The following is a 22,783-nucleotide window of genomic DNA, read 5'->3' as shown; positions in this document are numbered from 1 at the left end:
CCTAGGTTTTTCATGGAAAAGGCAACATCTTATCTCATTATTGGCTCCCACATGAGTCACCAGGTTTACCAGTGTCTTGGAGACAGTTCACAGACCAGTCCTGGAAATATAAGGCAGGTGGAGGGGGTGGGGGGTGGGGGGGAGCACATGGAGAAGGTGGAGGGGGGGTGGGGGAAGCAGATGGGGAAGGAGGAGTCAAGAAAGGGTCTTAAAAGGTGAAATAGAAAATAAATAAGGCAAACACTGTGCGTGACACACATTTCCCTACTGCTCTGAGGAGTTGTGCATAGTGCACTGCACAGCGCTTCCCTCAGCCTATGCGATCAATAACCTCTCAATAGAACAGAATCTGATCTTCAACACTGATATAAAAAGTATTGTGCCTAAAACAATGTCAAGTCGTTTGCCTATGTTGCTCATTTTTAGGTTTAGCCAACAGATTTTTAGTGCTTGCTATACCTCATGCATTCTTCAAGCACCTTATGTAAATTATTTAATCGTTGTAAGAACTCTATGAGATGGAAGCAGTGTCAATTCAATTTCCTAGCTGAGAAAATGAGACAAAGGAAGGTTGTGCCCAAAACCACAGAGCGGACAGCAAATGGGTAAGCTAGGACTTGCACAGTGGTCTTGTGGCAGAAGCGACAGAAATGCTACTTAGTATTAATAGTAAACGCAGTAAGAATCAGGTGAATTACTATACTTAATAATGTTCTGATTGAAAATTGACTAACCATTTAAATTTAGATTATCACATTTATAATTACAATGATGGAATATTCCTTTTCTTTTCATATAAATTACCCTCCTATTTCTCTGCTCTATAGAATGATAGTTGCATTTGCGATTTTTGTGCAAGCTATTTTAAAATTGGTTTAAATTTAAAAAGAATATACCAATTACATAATATTTCACTTATTTTTTTTTATAAATAAGTTACTTGGTTCCTTGTTAACTTATCCAAAAAGGAGATATGCTTTTTAATGTTTCTGTGGGAAGACAAAAGAATATGTCTATTCTTTGGTTTCATTTTTCTTTTTGAAGAAAGTACAACAAATTTGATAGTAAATTGAAGATAGCACCAGAATGCAAAGAAATAAAAAGAATATATCTACCTTATTTTAGCCATGTACTAAATATTATATTTTAAATCCAGTTGTAAGTTTTTTAATGGAAAGTAAAAAGTAAATATGAAGCTCAAACAGCTTTTTTATTTGCAGGTAAAGTAGATAACTACCAAATATGTATCTTATATATATCCTTTGCCTTCTTCCACTTTTATTCTTAATCAATTTTAAACTTTGCTCTCATGGAATAAGTCAGGCAGAAAAATTCAAGAAGCGTGTATACACTTTCACTCATATATGGAATTTAAAATTGAAAGCAACAAATGAGCAAATAAGAAAAGTAAACAAGCAAAAATTCATAGACACAGACAACAATATGATGGTTATCGGAGGGAAAGGAGGGTTGTAAAGGTTAATGGGGGCCAAATTAAGAGTGACAGTAAGATTTGACTTTGGGTGGTAAACACACTTTGAATATACAGATCATGTATTATAGAATTGTACACTTGAAACCTATATAACTTTATTAACCAACTAGAGGCATAGTGCACAAAATTCATGCAAGGGTGTGGGGTTCCTCAGCCTGGCCTGCGCCCTCTCACAATCCGGGACCCCTGGGGAGATGTCGGGCCTAAACAGCAGTTGGACATCCCTCTCGCAATCTGGGACGCTGCATGCACCAGTGACCATACTTTTCATACAGGTGAAAGGCATTTTGCTGTTATATGGGCAGCTACATTTTTTTGCCCTGATTGTAAAAAGTAGTACATAACATGATCCTTCTGAGGCAGTAGTACTATTCTCTCCATCTTATGAGTGGAAAAACTGAAGCAGAGAGAAGTTAAGTAATTGGCTTTGCCACACAGTTTAAGTGTCAGAATCAGGGCTGACCATAAAATGTGCAAGCCAGAGTCCATGCAAGTCATCGCTGCATCATCCAGTTTTTTCAGTGTTAGAGTAGCCTTGCCAGGTTTTAATTTTTAAATCTAAGAGACTGTTCCCAATATATAGGGTAGGGGCCCTAGGCCTGGCCGGTGATCAGGGCCATCTGTGGGGTGACGGTTGGGGGGTCCCTGCTGGCACCTGCCTTGGCTGGTGGCTTGGCGCTGCCTGCTGGCTGGTTCCATCCCCCAATCACCACCACAGGTCACCTCCCTCTCAGGGGGCAGACACTCAACTGGGGGCAGCTCCTGCGTTGAGTGTCTGCCCCCTGGTGGTCAGTGTGCATCATAGCGACCAGTTATTCTGCTTGTCTTTCTGCATTCGGTTGATTTGCATATTAGGGTTTTATTACATAGGATGTCACGCCAATAAATTTATTTAAAAACTAAAAAATACGTTGAATTCTCATTGTGTAAAATGATATATTTTCAGTATGAAAAATATGCTGGATTCTAGAGTTTTCAATTCTATGAAAATCTCAGAGATCGTCTATTATGATCCTGTCATTTTGGAAACAAGGAAACTGAGGCTCTAAAATGGTATGAGCAATGTTAGGTGATGAGTATCAAAGTCTATAGAACTTAAATAAATCTATACAAATATGATGACTTGCATTTGAGATTTCCTGGCTCATTTCTCCTCCACCACTTCGATGTGGTCTTCTCTTTCCTTCATCTGTCCCTGGTCTACTCAATTTTGAATCCACTCCCAGTGGTGCTTGATTTGGTTTTTCATTTTTTTGTATTGGTTTTGAACACGGGCTGCTGTGTTGGAGAGGAATCTTGGTGGATCCATTTTTGCGAGTGCACAGTAGCTGGACTGCTCCAGTCCCACCAACTCCCATAGACCACTTGGGCCCACTCATTCTCAAAGTGGGTAAAATCCCTCCCAATTTTAGCTGCCATTTTCACACTGTCTGACTGATTTTCTAGTGAATCTCTGCCTGTGAGCTCTATTGTGATTCTCCTGTCTTCTCTTTTGTAGACATAAATACCACACAGGTCTTGAGGCTATTGCCAGTTTGTCTCCATTAGCTCGTAGGTTTTGCAGGTTTCAATGCTTATTGACTTTGCTTACTAGGTACTCTGTTTTGATATGAGGACTTTTAAAAATCCAAAAGCTATTCTGACACCACCACTACCATCTCTCCAGAATTATCCCTCATTTCTTTCTTTATTTTAACAGCTTTATTGATTTATAATTTACAATTTACATTCCACTAAGCTAATCCATATGAAATTTAAAATGTAATGGTTTTAGTATATTTATGAAGTTGTGTATCAATCACCATAAAAAAATAGAACATTTTTCTCACCCCATAAAGAAACCCATACTCAATAACAGTCATTCCCCAAATCCATATTTTTTCAGCCCTAAGTAACCACTAATTTACTTCCTATCTCTACACATCTGCTAGTCTGTACATTCCATATAAATGTTATCATGTAATATGCAGTCTTTTGTGATTGGCAGGATGTGACAGAGAATTGAACATTGTCATTTTAACTTTCATTTCAAATAGGAAACAGCATCAATTACATGAGAGATTTTCATGACAAATTATGTGCATATGGTTTAAGTTGATTTGCTAATACAGGGAAGAGAACACTATTTGAAAACATGGCAAAGTAAATAATAATGATGATTATTACAGCAATACTATACAATAAAAGGCTAATATGTAAATTGTCCCCTCAACCAGGAGTTCAACCGGGAGTATGACCAGGGGGCAGGGCCAGCTGGCCAACCGCCCCTGGCCCCTCCCCCAAGATGGCCCCACCCCTGATCAGCTCCCCCACCCTGATAGGGGGTGGAGCCAGACCACCAACTGCCTGTGGCCCTTCCCCCTGGCTGGCTCCATCCCTGATCGGGCCCCCCCACCCTGATTGGGGTGGGGGCCAGCCAGCCAACCTCCTCCATTGCCTCCCCTCTGCCCACCCAGTTCGATTGGCCCTGATAGGGGCAGGCCGGCCAGACCCCACCCCTGCACTAGACCTCAGTAAGGTATATAAATTTTACTATGTGCCAAGACTATTCTAAGTGATTCATTTATATTATCAGATTTCATATTCACAGCAATCTATGATGGAAGTATCATTACTACTATCCGCATTTTATTGATAACAAAACTATGGCAAAGTGAGGGAAAAAAACCACACACAAAATAACACACCCAAGATAGACAGTGGAAGAGCCAGATTCCACACCCAGAGAGTTTGACTCAAGACTCCTTGTTCTTAATCACCATTTAGTAGTGCTTCTCTGATTTTGGGGTGCTTTGTAAACTATCATTCTCTTCTAAATTGCAATAGTAAAACATAACTTAGGGTAACATATTCTAAACTGTTTCTCCTTAGCCATACTTCACAGCACTGACAGTTTATTGGTATATGGAGTGGACCTAGAATAAATGGTGATGAAAAAATTTTAAAAAGAAATAATCATATGTGTGATGATTAATTATTTAAAACAAACAAACTAATGGATCATTGCTTTTCAGTTCCATGCTTAGTTTTTCAAACTTTTTCATAATGCTTTTTTTTTTTGCTTTCTATCTTGATTCATATATAATTTGAAAATCCTCATTATTTGTATCAAGCTGGTTTATTAAAAACAATTAATTTTTCCTAAAATATATTTAATATACAATTGATTACTTCACCTACAAGTGACCACAATTCGCCTTTATCATTTATGACACAGAAATACTATAATAGTTTATCACTAAATATATTAAAGAATTACTCAGTAAACTAAGCATTGGATTGAACTGAACTAAATTAACTATAATCATGTAAATTTTCACAGGACTTCAAGATAAATAGGGGAGGAAACAGTGTAAACTTCTAAATGAAACCTGGCAAAGCTGGAATAATTTTCCATTTTCTTCTGTCCTGAATCAAACCATTTAGGAATCATTCTGCTTCCCTTGAGAAGAACGGAATCTTTATTGTTTAATAAAGCTTCTTCTTTTTTTCTAAAATATTCAAAAACGCTTTGAAAAAAAATGTTTAAGTTGCTAGAATCACATATAGGTTGAGTGATTAACAACTATAATAGAAAGTTACCATGTTTCTAGGAAAGTTAGTAGAAAGGAGCTGAAGCAGCACATTGTGACCTCTAAGATGCCTTTGCATGATTATAGTTCAGAACCCTCCTTTCTGTCGTCCGGCGGCCTCTCCCAAACTCCCCTACGCCAGACCCTGCCTCCTGTGTGACACAGATACCTGGAGCTCTGTGCTCCAGATCATCTGGGCACGGATTTTGACTTTCTGTAACGTGTTCCAAGAAACATGATGGGGGAATCAAACTGCAGACCTGACCTCTAAGCAGAATCCTTTGAAGCAGCGCTGGTCATGGAAAGAGCAGATGCTACATCACCAAAAACTAACGTCATGTTTTTTAACTGCTTCAGTGAAGTCATATTTTAATATGAGAGCAACAATATAATTAAATAGCATTCAAGTTTAGCTCTCAGTCCCTGGGGCTTACCTCTAAGTGACTTCATGTAGAAAATCACAGAAGGCATAGCTCTCATTAGCAGTATATATCACACAGCACTACTTTGGAAAGAAGATGGAATGGTTCCTCAGAAAGAACTATGCCAATTGTGAAAATATACAAATGTATTTATAATTATTTTTTACATTTTCTAGGTATTTTTGTAAGAAAAATCTAAGTATAGTTAGACTTCACATTTAGAAGCATGATAAATAGCGAAGTTTTGCAAGCTGTTGTTCACTGGCTAGAGTGGCTTCTTAAATCCCCTAAGCATAGACTTCAACTCAAGTTCTGCTTGAATTATACCTATTGAACTTATTTCTCATATGTTCACCAACTACTAGCTTTCTAGTCAAGAAGATTCATCTTAAATTATATAAAGCAGATAAATGTATATAAATATTGGGCCAATACTTTAAATTATGTTGAAAATAAGTAATTCAAAGGAGAACACTTCTGCATGTTAGAAAGGGGATGTATGGAAGGAAGACATTACTTGAGCAATTGATAAGTAAAGAAAATACTATCGCTTAACATGTAAGTATAGGTTCAATAATTATGAAATCAAATTATAAATTTATTTTTATTTATGTACAGAATATATAGCAGCAGAACACCTTATAAATATGAAACAAAGACAAAAAGGCTAGATTATAAGTGTGTTTCCAAATGGAAATGCTTTCCAGAAACTTACCAGTCGTGCAGTTTTTAAATTCAATGTCATCAATTGCAGCTCCTCCTCCTAGATCCCTTGTTCTGATACCTTGGAACATAACTTCAAAATTTCTTAATTTTCCTAGCAGGATGACAGCCTTTTGCCACTGATCACCAGAAGTCTGCTTACTTTCTTGCCATACTTTTGAAAGTCCTTTCTCTGTCTGAAAGTAAAATATTTTACATTAGAGAAATAAACACAAGAGAAAAATAAAAAAATACCCTCCAATCATTTCATCAGTGAAAACTCAATTTAAAAACATTGAAACTCTGATTAGCTATTTATATATCTATATATATATAAAAGCCTAAGTGACTGAATGACTGAACGACCAGTCGACTGGTTGCTATGATGTGCACTGACCACCAGGGAGCAGATGCTCAATGCAGAAGCTGCCCCCTGGTGCTCAGTGCACTTCTACAGCCAACCTCCTATGGCCGGCCAACCTCCCACGGTCCCTCCCCCTGGCGGGCCAACCTCCTGCAGCCCCTCCCCCTGGCTGGCCAGCGTGCCCCCTCCCCCCACCCTGATTGGACCCGATTGCTGGCCAGGCCAAGAGACCCCACCTGTGCATGAATTTGTGCACCGGGCTTCTAGTGATATATATTACCATATTTTTCCATGTACAAGGTGTTATTTTTTTCTAAACTCATTAGACTGAAAATCAAGGGCATTCTTATACATGAAAGTCAGCCGAGGAGGGAACCATGTGGGTGCATAACTTCTCACACCTTGTCAAACAGGCTCCTTCAATCATGAGCCTTATTGTTACTGATGTCAGCTGATGCTGTAATTCAAGCATGTCAAACTCACAGCCCACAGGCTGCATGCCTCATTTATTTGGCTCTTGGTAGCCTTTGAGTTTGACATACTTGCTGTAATTGGAGGTGGAGGTGGAGAGTGCACAGATGCAAGAGGGACTGGAGCGTTCTGAGCCCATAAAGACGTCAATAAAGATAAATACAGGTAAGCGATTGTCTTAACTCTGCAAAACTCAAACTGAATGTAATCAGCTATATAAAAGAGCGTGGAAATAGAGCTGCAGAGAGACAATTTGGACCTCCTCCCACTGAGTGTATGATCAGACAGTGGAGAAAACAGGAAGAATAACTCTTTAAGATGCCAAAAAAGAAGAAGGCCTTAAGAGGAAAACCAGCAAAATATTTAAAACATTGATTTCTTAATTTGAGGTTGGAAAAGTGGGGGCATCTTATACACAGAAAAATAGGGCACATTATCAAAACAGACATACTAGTATTAATCTACTGCAGTGTTTCCTAAAAGAAATACTAGCAGAAGTCAAAATAACTGTATTTTGGTATTTTCAGAGATGCCATTATTAAAAAACTAGAGGCCCGGTGCACGAAATTCATGCAAGAGTAGGCCTTCCTTCCCCCAGCTGCCAGCACTGGCTTCCCTCAGGCACCCGGGACCCGGGCTTCCCTCTGGCTGCCAGCAGGCACCCAGGACCCAGGCTTCCCTCTGGTCACCGGCAGGTACCCAGGACCTGGGCTTCCCTCACAGCCCCGGCTTCATCCAGAAGGTCATCCGGAAGGATGTCTGGTCTAAGTAGCCTATTACACTTTTATTATTATAGATGTCCACACAGCCAGCATTGTTCAGTGGTTGACCATCAACCAATGAACCAGGAGGTCACGGTTTGATTTCTGGTCGGGGCACATGCTTGGATTTCAGCCTTGATCCCCAGTGTGGGGCATAAATGAGGCAGCCAATCAATGATTCTCTCTCACCATTGATGCTTCTATCTCTCTCTCCCTTTGCCTTCCTTTCTGAATCAATAAAAATATATTTTAAAAAATATCCTACTCAATTCAATCCACCTCTCCTGTCGTGTACACAACATTTTTTATATCTTATGTAATCTGAACAGTTTATAGAAATCCTGGATTTATAGCTCTAAATATACCTTCAAACTTCTATTCATATTTTTAATTATTGAGACTGCACTTTCCTTTAAAGAGCTGAAATAACTTGGAGAAGGAAAGGGAAAAGAGAGATGAAAGGAGGACTATGTGGGGAAAATCACTTGTCCCTGATGGATATGAGAAAGGAATTGTGGAGTGAATTGGGCATGGATGGAAAGTGATAATTTCTAAATTCAGTCAGATTTCAAAAATTCTATTATTCTATTATTTTGACTACTTAAAATTCTATTATAGTATTATTATTATATACTCTTAGAAATTATATGAGCACTAACTATAACTATTTCTATACTAAGTTCTTCATTTATAAAAGAAAAATTAATTTCTAAGAGACTTATGTAATTATCTCCTCTGAATGTCTAAGGTTGGTCTACTAATAGTATAGTATTATGATATCTGAATAATCCCAATGTAGTACATATAACATGACATGACATATAACATAACCCTAATGATTTAAAAAAAAATGTGAAACTTCCAGTGAAACAAAATATAAACCAGTTGAGCACAAGGACAAGGCTTTAATTGTCTACAATTTTCTTTGCTGATTTTGAGCCTAGACTATCTCTGGGAATTAGATGTTTAATAAATCATGACAATAAAGATAAATAAATAATAAATAAATAAATAAATAAATAAATAAATTACATTTTGTTTATGGTTAGTCCCAAGTAATTAATATCTTAGGGTCCAGTACTCTGATCTTATGATGAATTCACAAGAAAAACTGGCTTTGAAATTTATAATCAAACAGTAGAATAAAGAATATTTAGTGTAATGGCATTCAGGAAATCAAGGAAGATATTTCAACAGATTTATAGCATACAACTCTGAAATATGTAATTTTCTTTTTTCTAAAGAAAAAAGCAAAATGTTTAAAAAAGATATCCTGCCGAAACCGGTTTGGCTCGGTGGATAGAGCGTCGGCCTGCGGACTGAAAGGTCTCAGGTTCGATTCCGGTCAAGGGCATGTACCTGGGCTGCGGGCACATCCCCAGTAGGAGATGTGCAGGAGGCAGCTGATCGATGTTTCTCTCTCATCGATGTTTCTAACTCTCTATCTCTCTCCCTTCCTCTCTGTAAAAAAATCAATAAAAAATATATTAAATAAATAAATAAATAAATAAATAAAAAAGATATCCAAAGGAGTTATGCATTCAGTTTCATGTTTTAGGGATCTACTGTTAATAATATGGCTGAACCTTGTTCTGGTGAGGGAGACACAGATCAATCAAGTGGCTCTTCCTCTGCTGTTACAAAGAGAAAGAACTCCATATCACTTCATCTAAAACATCAGTTCTCAACCTGTGGGTCGCAACCCCTTTGGGGGTCTAAGGACCCTTTCACAGGGGTCGCCTAAGATCATCGGAAAACACATATTTAATTACATATTGTTTTTGTGATTAATCATTATGCTTTAATTATGTTCAATTTGTAACAATGAAAATACATCCTGCATATCAGATATTTACATTATGATTCATAACAGTAGCAAAATTACAGTTATGAAGTAGCAACGCAAATAATTTTATGGTTGGGGGTCACCACAACATGAGGAACTGTACTAAAGGGTTGCGGCATTAGGAAGGTTGAGAACCACTGATCTAAAATTAACTTCACAAAGCAACTAAGGTAGATCTTTCAACATTCTTTCCAAAACAACAACAAATCTTTACAACCAGAGACTCTTGTAACTTCTGCATGAAGATGAAAAATCCACACCTACTTGATGGAGCTTTGGATCTTTCGGATGGCTAAAGAAGAGAAGCCATTTTCAAGGTTAGTCTTTGACTCTCGGTGATGTCTTAGTGATTTGGAATCAAAGGACTGATTAGTTAAATTAAAGATTAGAGTAGAAGGGCTCTGTCTGACACATCCTATATAACAAGCAAGGGTATTCATAAAGTCTGTCTTAAGTTACAAATTTAATTCACTTTGCTAATTTTTCCTTTCAACCTGCTTCTGAAGTTAATAGAGGCACTCATCAACCATGTCTCAAAAGGTTTTCAACAAAAATCATCAAAGAAGATCGTGTAATCACTTTAATCAATAAAAGGAGAACCATTTCTAAAATCTTACAACTATCTTTTTAATAAAAAGACTAGAGGTCCGATGCATGAAATTCATGCAAGAATAGGCCTTCCTTCCCCTGGCTGCTAGCACCGGCTTCCCTCCTGCACCCAGGACCGGGTTTTTCTTACAGCCCCGGCTTCATCCAGGAAGGTTGTCTGGAAGGACATCTGGTCTAATTAATATATTATGCTTTTATTATTATAGATATTTGAATAATACATTCATCGTCATTTTTGTGTTAGGAAAAGAAAGCAAGGGTCAATTCTTTTAAAAACCAACTGTGGATTAACCTACTGATGAGTTATTGTAGAATATCATTCTAATATACTTGCTATTGCTCCACTTTGACATATAACATATAAAATCTTATCCTCATAATTATCAAATGCAATGCAATGCAAACTTATTTATTTATTGACTTATCCATCCAGTCATTCATTTATTTAGCAAACATTTGATGCTCATACAGATCCAAATACATACCAGGAACAAAAAGGTGAAAAAGAAGGGTGTCTACCCTGTGATGGTATTACTCTAATAGGAAAGAATCATAAAAGTAAATAACTATAAAATTATTACAGAAACATAAAACAGAGCAAGTTTTTAAAAAGTAGTTACATATAAATTACCAAATTTTGGTTCCACATACATCAGTGCTTTATTTATTTACTTAATATTCTGATTTTAACTCTTTTTAAATTGAGAAAGAAAGGTCTCTCAATTCAAAGTCACAACTTTGCCACTGCCCACTCTTGTATCATGTGGATGTTAAATTCAAGAACCCAAGGCAGTACACATATGAAAAGTGATTAACTACACTAACTATAATTAAAAATACACATTAATACAAAATGTTTAAAATGTAAAAATTGAAAAAATACTTTCATCTTATAATTTAACTTTTCATACAATTTTAATTGAATTCCCATCTATTATTCATATTAACCCTTTTATGTTATACTAGAGGCCCGGTGCACAAAATCGTGCACATGTACGGTACCTACGCCTAGCCTATTATCAGGGTCATCTTCCCTGGCTGGCAGCTGCCAGCAGCAACCCCCACCTTCTGCTGCCATGCACCCAGTTCCCCATTCACCCTCCAGCAATGGGAGCCTGAAGCCTGGGGGAGGGACCAAGATATCAGCCATTCCTGCCCACTCGCCAACCCCACCCCAGCCACAAGTCACCCTCTGTGTGTGGGGCAACAAGCAGGGCGGAGGTCTTGGCCTGGTGCCGCCGCACCCCCCGCCTCCCACCCCGGGTCCCCATTTGCCATCAGCAATCAGAGCCTGCAGCCGGGGAAAGGGACTGAGAGGTGGTCAGTGCACCTCACAGTGACTGGTCGAGTGGTCATTCTGGTGGTTCTGCCGTTATGGTTGCTGGGCTTTTATTATATAGGATGTTGCTTGTCTGTTTTGGCAGTTTGTTTGTCTTATACTTTATTCCCTTCTTTCCCTTTTGGGTCATGTAAAGAGTAGTGATAAGAAATAGTAAAATGTTACAGCCACTTCAAGTTGCAGATATCCTATATAACACTACGGTGTCGGGTGAATTTCCCGCCAAAATATAAGATGGCGCGGGCAATTATTTAGGTTTCCCGCGCAAAATCAGAGTTAGTTTAAGATACCTATTACCCCAATGGGTATGAAACGGTTCGCATACGCAGGTAGGTATCTTTGTGAACGGCAAACAAACAAATATTTGGTAATACGCAGTTACAATCGGCCCGAGTTTACACGTTTCCCGCACTCCACCGCAAATCTATATGAACCGAGTTAAGACGGCTCCCGCGGAGTACGCGCAATTCACGCGAGCCGACTTAACTCGTTTCCCGCAACCCAAGTGATAATAAAACCCTAATATGCAAATTGACAGAACAGTGGAATGACCAGTCCTTATGGCACACACTGACCACCAGGGGGCAGATGCTCAATGCAGGAGCTGCACCCTGGTGGTCAGTGTGCTCCCACAGGGGCCTCACTGCTCAGCCAGAAGCCAGGCTCATGGCTGACGAGTGCAGTGGCGGTAAGGAGCAAGGGGTTGAAGGGTTGAGGGGTCCTGGACTGTGAGAGGGACATCCCCCGAGGGGTCCCGACTGTGAGAGGGCACAGGCCAGGCTGAGGGACGCTCTCCCCTCCGGCCCCCGCCAGTGCACGAAATTCCGTGCCCTGGGCCTCTAGTATATTAATAAAGTACTAGATAGCCATTTGAATTTCAGTTTCATATGTTTGAGGTGAATATATAACTTTTCTTCAAATTATTAGTCTATTTTCCTAAAACCAATTGTTCAACAACTCTTTCCTCCAACAGTTTTTCTCTTTATCATATTGTGAATCTGTTTTTAAAATTCCCATTTCAGTTTGATCTATATTCCTCCATCAATATCATATTTATTAAGTCACTATGTTTTGCTCTGGGAAGATCTGAATGGACTTAATTTCCATATTCTTCTTAAACTCCTGTACATTATATTTAGTTTATATAAATACTAGTGGCCCAGTGCATAACATTCGTGCAGTGGTGGGGGGAGTTATATCAGCCTGGCCTGCACCTTCTCACAGTCCAGGACACCTCAGGGGATGTTTGACTGCTGGTTTAGGCCCACTTCCCCTGGGGAGTGGACCTAAGCCAGCAGTCAGACATCCCCCAAGGGGTCCTTAGTGCTGCCATGGAGGCAGAAGAGGCTCCTGACACCACTGCTGTGCTCACCAGGAAGAGAGGGAGGGAGGGAGGGTGGGAGGGAAAAAGAAGCAGAAATTGTGAAACATTTGGGAAGTCTATAGGTTTTCTTGAATACCAGTGCCTTGAGGGAGGGTAGGGAGTTCCTGCAGTCTGGGAAAAAGGGTGCTAGAAAGATCAATGAGTATGGGCTGTAGGGGATCTCCTGTACAGGCATGTCTTTCCTCCCCATTGCTTGTAAGAATGATTGCTAGGCTTTACAAAAACCAGTACTTCAATTTTAAGCTGCAATGTCTGATCTATTAAGGCAGCTGAAATATTAATGTATGCAATTTAAAAAACATTTAGGAAATTGAAATATCTCAGGAAGGAATATACTGTGATAAAACAATTGAAATGTATTACAAATGTATAAAATAATTTCACTAAGGGGTTGGAGGAGAAAGGTGTTGATCTAAGTAAATTTGGAATGAATGGAATCTGTAAGACAAAGGCAAAAGGAACTGCATATAAGCACTGTATTCTAGTTTATAAAGTGGTTTCCCATGAGAATATAGGTAAACAGCTTGAAGCCACTATACACATACATGTACTCTACAAATGAAAAATTAATTAAATGCATAAATAATAGTGAGGACCAGGTTTCTCACTTTTGTAGTAAGAGGTTACAGATGAATGAGGGCTAAAGCTAGAATCATCTATGTGGCAATGAATTATAGTAGGAACATTATAAGCTTGCATTTAGATTACTATAGATACAAATGGTTACATATAGAAATATGTGTAACTATGTGTATATACACACATATATTCTAGCTCTGTCAGCTGAAATATACTACAAGCAACAAGACCCCATTAGCAAGGAGAACACCTAGTGCCCAAATTTGGTTTATAATACTATCTATACTAATAAAAGCCTAGATGGCCCTTGCGCCCTTGCGTGACTCCCTCATGCCATCACAAGATGGCTTCCCCATGTCATCACAAGACGGCCACCACCATGTTGTCACAACATGGCCACCCCACATCATCACAAGAAGCTGCCACAAGATGGCCATCAGGAGAAGGCAGTTGGGGGCCATCGGGCTGGCAGGGGAGGGCAGTTGGGGGACATTGGGCCAGCAGGGAGGGCAGTTGGAGGCAATTGGGCCAGAAGCGGAGGGCAGTTGGGGGTGATTGGGCCAGCAAGGAAACAGTTAGGCATCAATCAGGGCAGCAGGGGAGCGGTTAGGGAGTGATCAGGCAGGCAGGCAGGTAAGCAGTTAGGAGCCAGCAGTCCTGGATTGTGAGAAGAATGTCCTATGGGACCGGGCCTAAACCGGCAGTCGGACATCCCCCAAGGGGTCCCAGATTGGAGAGGGTGCAGGTTGGGCTGAGGGACACCCACTGTGCATGAATTTTGTGCACCAGGTCTCTAGTATTATATATATATATCCTATCTAATAATAGACAAAGATTGAAATTAACCGTACCTCCACTACACTTCCCATTGGCTAATCAGCGAGATATTCAAATTAACTGCCAACAAAGATGGCGGATAATTTGCATACTGCAGGCAGATCCCGCTGTGCTGCCCAAGGCGAGATCCTGGCCTGCAGTGTCTTGGGCAGGGTGGGTGGAGTGGCTGGGGCGGTGGCAGCAGGATCTGAGCAGCCGCTCGCCCCAGTGCGGGATCCGGGCCTGCCGTGTCTTGGGCGGGGTGGGCGGGGCAAGCGGCAGCGTTATCCGTGAGAGGGCGCAGGTTGGGCTGAGGGACCCCCCTTCCCTGCCAGTGCACAAATTTTTGTGCACGGGCCTTCTAGTATAATATAAAAGGCTAATATGCTAAGTGTCCTTCCCAATGTCTGACTGGTCGCTATGATGAGCACTGACCACCAGGAAGCAGACATTCAATGCAGGAGTTGCTGTGAGGCACACTTGCCACTTACAGAGAAAAGGCAGCACAGACCTGGCCGACAAAGCAACACTTGGTTTCCCCCAAGTGGGACACAGGACCCACCACCATTCCGGAATGACAGCCCACCAAATCACAGCCAATGCTGCTGAGACCCCATGGCCAGCCCAGAAATGGTTGCTGTGGGCGCCAGGTAAGGCCATCATGTAGCAATGCCCAGCTTCCTCTCCCTAGTGACGACTAGCCTCCTTGCAGTTTCTTCAACACGACTTCCTTTATAGCCAGGTGGAAACATTTCACACTGTAACCAAATGTCTGTGACGCATTTTCCTGTGCCTCATCTAATTTAATCCTCACAGAAGTTCTGGAGTAGGGAGATAGGAGACTTGGTGGAATCCTATTTTCTTTTCATTAACTGGAAAATGGAGATTTAGAAAGTTTAGAAACTTGACTCGACTAAAAAGAAATAAGAAATGGTGGATCTTGAAAATGACTTCAGGTTTTCTCACTGCACAGAATATAGTTAAACACTGTTGCAGTTAAGTATTTTACCCTTTGTTCTCCCTATGTGATCTATAATAATAATCTGCTTTGTGTTGATATTTACTGCTGTGTTGCTGAAAATAACCTGAAAGAGAAGTTGGGGTGCTTCACTGGGCTGGAAAAAGTTTAGCTAAATGAGAAAGCAGGTCTAATTAAGCAAGTTTATTCTATGTATATAAAAGATTAAGTTGACTCGTACATGCATGATAATATAAAGCTCTCACTGGCGTCAATTGCATGTGGGTGTTTCCATCTGTCATTGTTGATTGTGAATTTGATTGACACTTCTATTATAGAGAAAGAGCAAATAGCAATATTAAAATATTTCTTCTAATTAATTTCCTTTCAATGTGCACAAAATTCATGCACCGGGCCACTAGTTCCTTTATAAAGCTGTGGTACATTTACTGGTACACCATGTAATACTATGCAGAGTAAAAAAGAAGGACTTATTGCCCTTTGAGATAGCATGGAGGGACCTGAAGAGTATTATGCTAAGTGAAATAAGTCAGTAAGAGAAAGACAAGTATCACATGATCTCACTCATATGTGGAATCTAATGAACAAAATAAACTGATGAACAAAATAGATCCAGAGACACAGAAACATGGGACAGACTTTGGAATCTCAGAGGGAAAGTGTGGGTGGGTGGATGGGTGGGTAAGAAGTGATTAACCAAAGAACTTACATGCATATATGCATAACCCATGGACACAGACAATAGGGTGGGAAAGGCCTGGGGAGTAGGGCAGCTGCAGGCTAGAAGGGGGTCAATGGAAAAAAAGGGGAGAACATCTGTAATACTTTTAACAATAAAGATAATTTTTTTTTTTTTTTTAAAAAAAAGGAATCAGGACTCAATAGAGAAAATGGCTGGCTCAGAAAATATACAACATGGACCTGGGGCATTTTGTAGCACCAGAACTTGAGAAAGTGTTTAAAAAATAAATACCAACTATGATTGGGGTATATCAAAGGGACAATGGAGCCAACTGAAAGAAATCCCAATGCCCAAAGTTGGAATTATTTGAGCAACAACAACAAAAAGATAGTATTGGATTATAACCCACAGGGTAAAATACATATCAATGAGTCCATATTAATATAAATAGATGTTGAATAAATAAATGAGAATAGACAACTCTGTCCCACTAAAGAATTCCAAAGATACTCCACCCTTAAAGAGGAGGAGCATAACTTTATTTGAAAGAGTATCATTTGAAAGGGGGTAAAAAAGTAACTTATGAGTGGAGAGACATGACAAGCACTAACTACCTCAAGCCTTGTGATAAAGGTTGCTATCACAGCGATATTACATTTTGATAGTCTGTGTCCTTGATATAATGTGATAAGAATGGCATTTTGGCTCTGACCGGTTTAGTTCAGTGGGTGGAGCATTGACATGCGGACTGAAGGGTCCCAGGTTCGATTCTGGTCAAGGGCATGAACCTTGGTTGCGGACACGTCCCCAGTGGGAGGTGTGCAGGAGGCAGCTGATCGATGTTTCTCTCTCATCGATGTTTCTAACTCTCTATCCCTCTCCCTTTCTCTCTGTAAAAAATCAATAAAATATATATTTTTTAAAAAGAATGGCATTTTCTTCTGTGGTCTTACTCCCCAAAACACATCATCCCCCGTGTAATAAGAAAAACACCATGTTAAATACTGATTGATAGATATTTTACAAAATACCTGAGCAATACTTCTCAAAACCATCAATGCAATCAAAAACAAGAAAAGTCTACTGTCACAACCAAGAGGAGGCTAAGAAGACATGACTACTGCAACAGAAAACTGGTATTAAGAAAAAATTGAGAAAATCTGAATAAGGTATGGACTTTAGTTACTATTTACATACTATATTGGTTCATTAATTGTGACAAGTGTGCCAAACTAATGTAAGATATTAAAAATAGGAGAAACTGGAGTGTGGAGTGTACGAGAACTGTCTGCAGTTTCTTTGCGATTATTATATAAATCTAAAACTACTATAAAATAAAAGTTTGATAAACAATTTTAAAAATCTACTCTCTATAATGTGTAATTATGTATGCATTAGTACATATTAATTATCTTATATAACTATCTATGTAAATTAAATAATTATATTTTATGTAATTCATGAATAACTAGAATTTAGAAATCCAATTTGAGAACAGAAAAAAAAGAACTATCAGAAACTTTTTTCATTTGTAAGATAATAGAGAACGCACAGCTTCCAAATATTCCAATTTTTAAAAACTTTCTTTTTGTGCCCATAAAATTTCTGCTGTTTTTAAGATTTTTTTCATCAATTACAAAAAATTAAAACATCTTTAAGTAAGCATAATCCTCATAAGAAATTGAGCATATGAGTAATATATAAAAAAGATGAAATTTCACACAGAAACCACTTTGAAATAAACAACAACAAACATAACTTAATATGTTTGGCCCTAATCATTGTCATAGTAGCTTAGTTTTCTCTTCTCCCTCTGAACAAGATTAAAACATTGAATATTTAAAACCACATGGATGATTTAACTAGTATTAAGAGCATCCATGGTTATAATAAAATATTCCTAAGTACCTTTTAACAAATGGAGAGGAGGGCCTAGAATATGTTTCTAGCAGATAAATTTATATAATTCTTTAAATAATCTAAAATATTAAGTATTCTAAAATACTAGAAAGTCCTTTAAAACTTAAGACATATTACAGTATTTACATTTTATATACAAGTTAATGCTATTTTGAATTTTTAAAAAGAATGAAATTGAGTAGACTATTTTAAATTTGCATAAAATCTCTTCCCCCAGAAATATCTGGCACATAGCTATTATGCTTTGAGTAAGTTCTCTAACTCAGTAATTCTTGTGTTTACAGAAAGCCTTCTGCCCTGAGAGAATCATGTTGAGGATTAGATCAATATACTCATTGTGGTCTTAAATGGATATTTTGTAAAATCATTTTAAACAGACAGAATATAGTCACATTTTTGCCAGAATAATGTTCTGTTAAATCCAAAATATTTATTTTTTAGCAATTTTCTTTAAAAATCTAGGCAACTAATATTGGCATTTTAGTTGAAATAAACAGTTTAATAAAAAAATAGAGATGAATGAAGCTGAAGTTGTATAATTAATGTCTACTAATCACATTCATTTTTACCATACTAATCTTTCTTTTTTTCCCAGTGTTTCCAACTGCAGAATCATACACTCATTCACATTGTATTAGAAAGTTTAGTTTCTCTTTCGTTCATATAAACACATACAGATGATCTATCTATCATCTATCTATCATCTATCTATCTATCTATCTATCTATCTATCTATCTATCTATCATCATCTATATCTGCACACACACACAGATAGACAGTGGTCACAAAGTCCCCCATGAATGACTCTCTCTTGAGTCTTTCTATTTTCCATACAGATGTTAAAGTTTTCCTGCATGTTCACATGGTCATTTTGTTCCATGTTTAATGGAGCAATATATGATATCAACCTTTAGGTCTTCAAAGATAATTAGCAGTGCTAAAGTATTTCTCTACTATGATGGTCTAAAGTTAATGGGCATAAGTTGTTTGCCACAGCAAGTCTGATCTGTGACCATTCTTTCATCCACTAAATGTGTCATTATGATATTATTTGCTCAGCCAGTGTGGCTCAGTGGTTGAATGTTGACCCATGAATGAGGAGGTCAAGGTTTGATTCCCAATCAGGGCATATGCCCAGGTTGCAGGCTTGACCCCCATTCGGGGGCAAGCAGGAAGCAGCCAATCAATGGATTCTTTCTCATCATTGATGTTTTTATCTTTCTCTGCCTCTCCCTTCCTCTCTCTCTGAAATAAATTTTAAAAACACACATAAGAAAATATATTATTTAACCAGGAAAGCATGAGTTGCTGGATCATTGTCTTCAAGGATAACTGTTGCTTGGGTACATCTATATCATGGTGGAGTAAATCATGTCTGAATAAGCACTGTGTATGTTCAATAAGCAATATGACTGACATGCTATTAAACACAATTTGGTTCTATCAAGTGATCTTATAAAATCAATGTTCATACTACAACAGGAAGTGGCTACTTCTCAATTAGCAGGCATGCAATCTCATGCTAATGGGGCTCAGAGATCCTCTGCCCAACCTCCTTTCCTACCAGGTATCTTTTCATTCCTCCTGTGGCATGAACACCCACCCCTTTTCAGTCCTCACAGTGGTCGCCAACCGGTGGTCCGCGAGGTCGGAAAGGTTGGCGACCGCTGGTTTAAGGAAACCTTTGGAGTCTAATGGCCCAAGCTCCTTCCCATTTCAGCACATTTATATGAAATGCTCCTTTTCTTTGCCCCTTTCAATCCAGTTAATTCCCACTCATGTTTCAGTGGAATCACCACTGGCTCATGAAACCTCATTGATCTCAACCTCTCTACCATAGACTCTGAGAGCACTTTGCACTTCTCGTTATTGCTCTTATCTCTCTTGTATTATGTAGTCTTTGCTAGTGCGATGACTTGATAAATATTTCTCTCCATCAGATAGAATATAATGCTGGGTAAAATCTGATCAATAGTACCTAGCTAGCACAGTGCCTTGTATAGAGTAAGGTGCTTAATAAATAACTACAAACAAAATGCATATGTCTACATGTACATATGAAGAGATAATAAAAGTACATTATTTAATTGATACTAAATGTGTATGCGGTATAAAGAATGTAATCTGAAAATATATTCATTATAAAGCATCAAAATACATTTATTTTAAAGCATCTAAACTATTTCAATTTCCTTTTCAAACTGTTTTCAGGAGCCTAGGATATTGGGATTTTGGGAAAGAAAGACAAGACCAGTTCACAAATGCAATTACTTGAGAATACACAATTACAATATTAGTGATTATATTTTTTTCTTTAAATGTCACTTTGGAGAAGCCTTCCCAGGACTTCAAGGGTGGGTTCCACTCTTAATCATATCATATCATATCATATCATCCTACTTTAATGTTTATAGCACCTTTTACTTCTCATTTTTTATTTTCTTCTTGTGTTTTAATTATTTCAATAATTGTTCTTTTTTTTTGTCTTCCCACCACAATTTAAAGTTCACGAGAATGAGAATTTATCTTATTCACCTCTGGATGTCACTTGTCTAAGGCAAAGCTTGGCATGGGGTGAGCACTAAAAAAACCATTCTTTTATTCAGTGAAAGTATATTGAATTTCAACTTGGTGAATTAAGATAATTCCTATAAAACTTTGACTATATTTCAGATTCTTTCTTCGATATAGGTTAAAACTAATTTTAATGAGTTTAAATTGAATAACTTGTAATAAACATTAAAAAGCTCACTAAAAAGTATGTTCTCTAAATACTGTGTTACTACATTCATATAGATAATTTTCTGAGACATACTATAATTGTTCTAAATCTTATGTGCTACAAAAAGGAGTAAGAAGTAGTTATAATAAGAAATAGGCTGTGGAGCTGATAGTTCTGACAAAGTTACATTCAGAATGATTCTTGAAAGGTCTTTGCTGTACACTATAGAAAAGTCTCACTAACCCAATTAAATTCTCAATCTATGATATTCAAGGTGATTTCCTACTTAGTGGTTGATGGTTGGTTTCTACTGTCTTTCACACTACATTTAGTTCCTGAAGGAGAAAGACATTCATATGGTTGAACATAGGAGAACAATGTTGGAAAAAAATAAAAATGACGAGTCCTTAGGAAGCATCTGACAGGAAGAATAATAAGAGGAGACATGAAGGTCAGGAGCAGGATGTCAGTCCTGAATGATTGTATCTGCCCCTTGGTACACTACTATTCATGAAGGTCGATAACCATTTGATGCAAACAGAAGAACAGCATTTTATGACAAAATTATTGGACATAATTCAGTTCAGTGTCTTCCTCCAGGAGAGAGGAATAATGAGAGAGAAAATAAAACAAATATATGTGAGTCAAACAGCAAAAGAGGACAAATGAAAGCTAAGATCCTTGTACAAGTTTTTCTTCCAAAAGGGATATTGTTTATAAAAAATAAATAAAAATATTTCAGTAGAGTATTACAAGTAATATTTTCAATTCAAAATCCTCTGAAAACCAATACTATTTAACGGTAGACACAAAATAAAATGTATAAAGGTGCTACTAGTCAAAGAAGTATATGTCATGTATGTATGAAGAATGGGAGGATTTTCGTGCTTGAATAAATCATTGGATTCAGCCAACTAGAAATACTGTTTGGTATTTAACAAACAAGTAAAATATATCCAAACTTTTACTCTCCAATATATTGATGAAATAAAGATTATATTGAAAAAGCTATTGCAAAGCTAATATACAAGCATAAAGATGAAAAGACAATATCATCAGTTGTTAAGTCAATAATAAAAGAGGTAAGTGTAGCCATCAATTCACACACGATAGAAATAAAATTGGATAAACAATGATTTATTAATTTAAGAGTAGAAACTCAACATGTTAAAATGAACTTATTTATTTATTCTTCCTTACTCTTATATGAAGCAGCAAGTCTAGGTCAGGCATCCTTCTACGTGATGATAATCCATAAGAATAAAAGCATAATATGCTAATTAGACTGGACGTCCTTCTGGACAACCTTCCAGACAAAATCAGGGCTGCAAGGAAGCCTGGGTCCTGGGTGTCTGTCGGCAGCCGGAGGGAAGCCTGGGGCCCGGGTGCCAGAGGGAAGCCAGTACTGGCAGCCAGGGGAAGGAAGGCCTACTCTTGCACGAATTTTGTGTATCAGGCCTCTAGTATGGAATAATAACATAAATGAAACTTAAAATGAAGATTGTTTCACACAAACTCAAAGGAGGCATTTTAATTTGCTCACTACATTTTAATATTGCCTAATGCAGGTGAGGACAATGCAATCAGAATAATTACTATTCATGTGAGTGTTGTATTTTAATTTTACTTAGTTCTTATTAGGTGTCTTTTGTATGCCATTAATTAAGCCAGTTACCAAAAAGAAAAATAAGAAGTTATGATTTAAGGGGCTCATAAATAAATGGGAACAAAAACACCATAAGACTATTGTACTTGAGTATGAGAAAATTCCATTGTATTATAGAAAAAAAGGTATGATACTTTGGTGAGGTTGCAGTGAAATGAAGGGCCTATATGAAATTAGGAAAGTGCAATAAAGGGTATAGCATTTGAATTGGGCTTTAGAAATGGAACAGGATAGAACCTAGTACATAGAGTAGATTAGGACATTCTAAGCAAAGAAAAACAACATGACTAAAGGCACTGAGGTATGAAAGTGTTTTAATGTTTTGGCAGCCCTGAATAGTCTGATGTGGTTAGAAAACCAAAAGTGAGTTAAGAACTGAGGAGTCACGACTAAATATACAGACCAAGGCCATGATATGGGAGGTGTCCTTCATTACATGTTGAGGATTTAAAT

At 38.0% G+C, this 22,783-nt stretch overlaps 1 protein-coding gene across 1 annotated transcript in view; it reads right to left on the bottom strand.

Annotated features, from left to right (window-relative positions):
* Window positions 1-22,783, bottom strand: part of MALRD1 (MAM and LDL receptor class A domain containing 1) — a 597,781-nt gene that overhangs the window by 220,510 nt on the left and 354,488 nt on the right. The window contains exon 30 of the mRNA XM_070426883.1: window positions 6,205-6,388. Within this exon, the coding sequence (XP_070282984.1) occupies window positions 6,205-6,388 (184 nt within the window). The remainder of the gene's footprint in view (window positions 1-6,204; window positions 6,389-22,783) is intronic.

This window comes from Myotis yumanensis, unplaced genomic scaffold, assembly GCF_028538775.1.
Source record: "Myotis yumanensis isolate MYYU_CA2020_CCGP unplaced genomic scaffold, mMyoYum1.0.hap1 SCAF_1, whole genome shotgun sequence".
NCBI classification, from domain to species: domain Eukaryota; kingdom Metazoa; phylum Chordata; class Mammalia; order Chiroptera; family Vespertilionidae; genus Myotis; species Myotis yumanensis.
The sequence above is the reverse complement of the archived record's forward strand: the minus strand, read 5'-3'. Positions and strand labels throughout refer to the sequence as shown.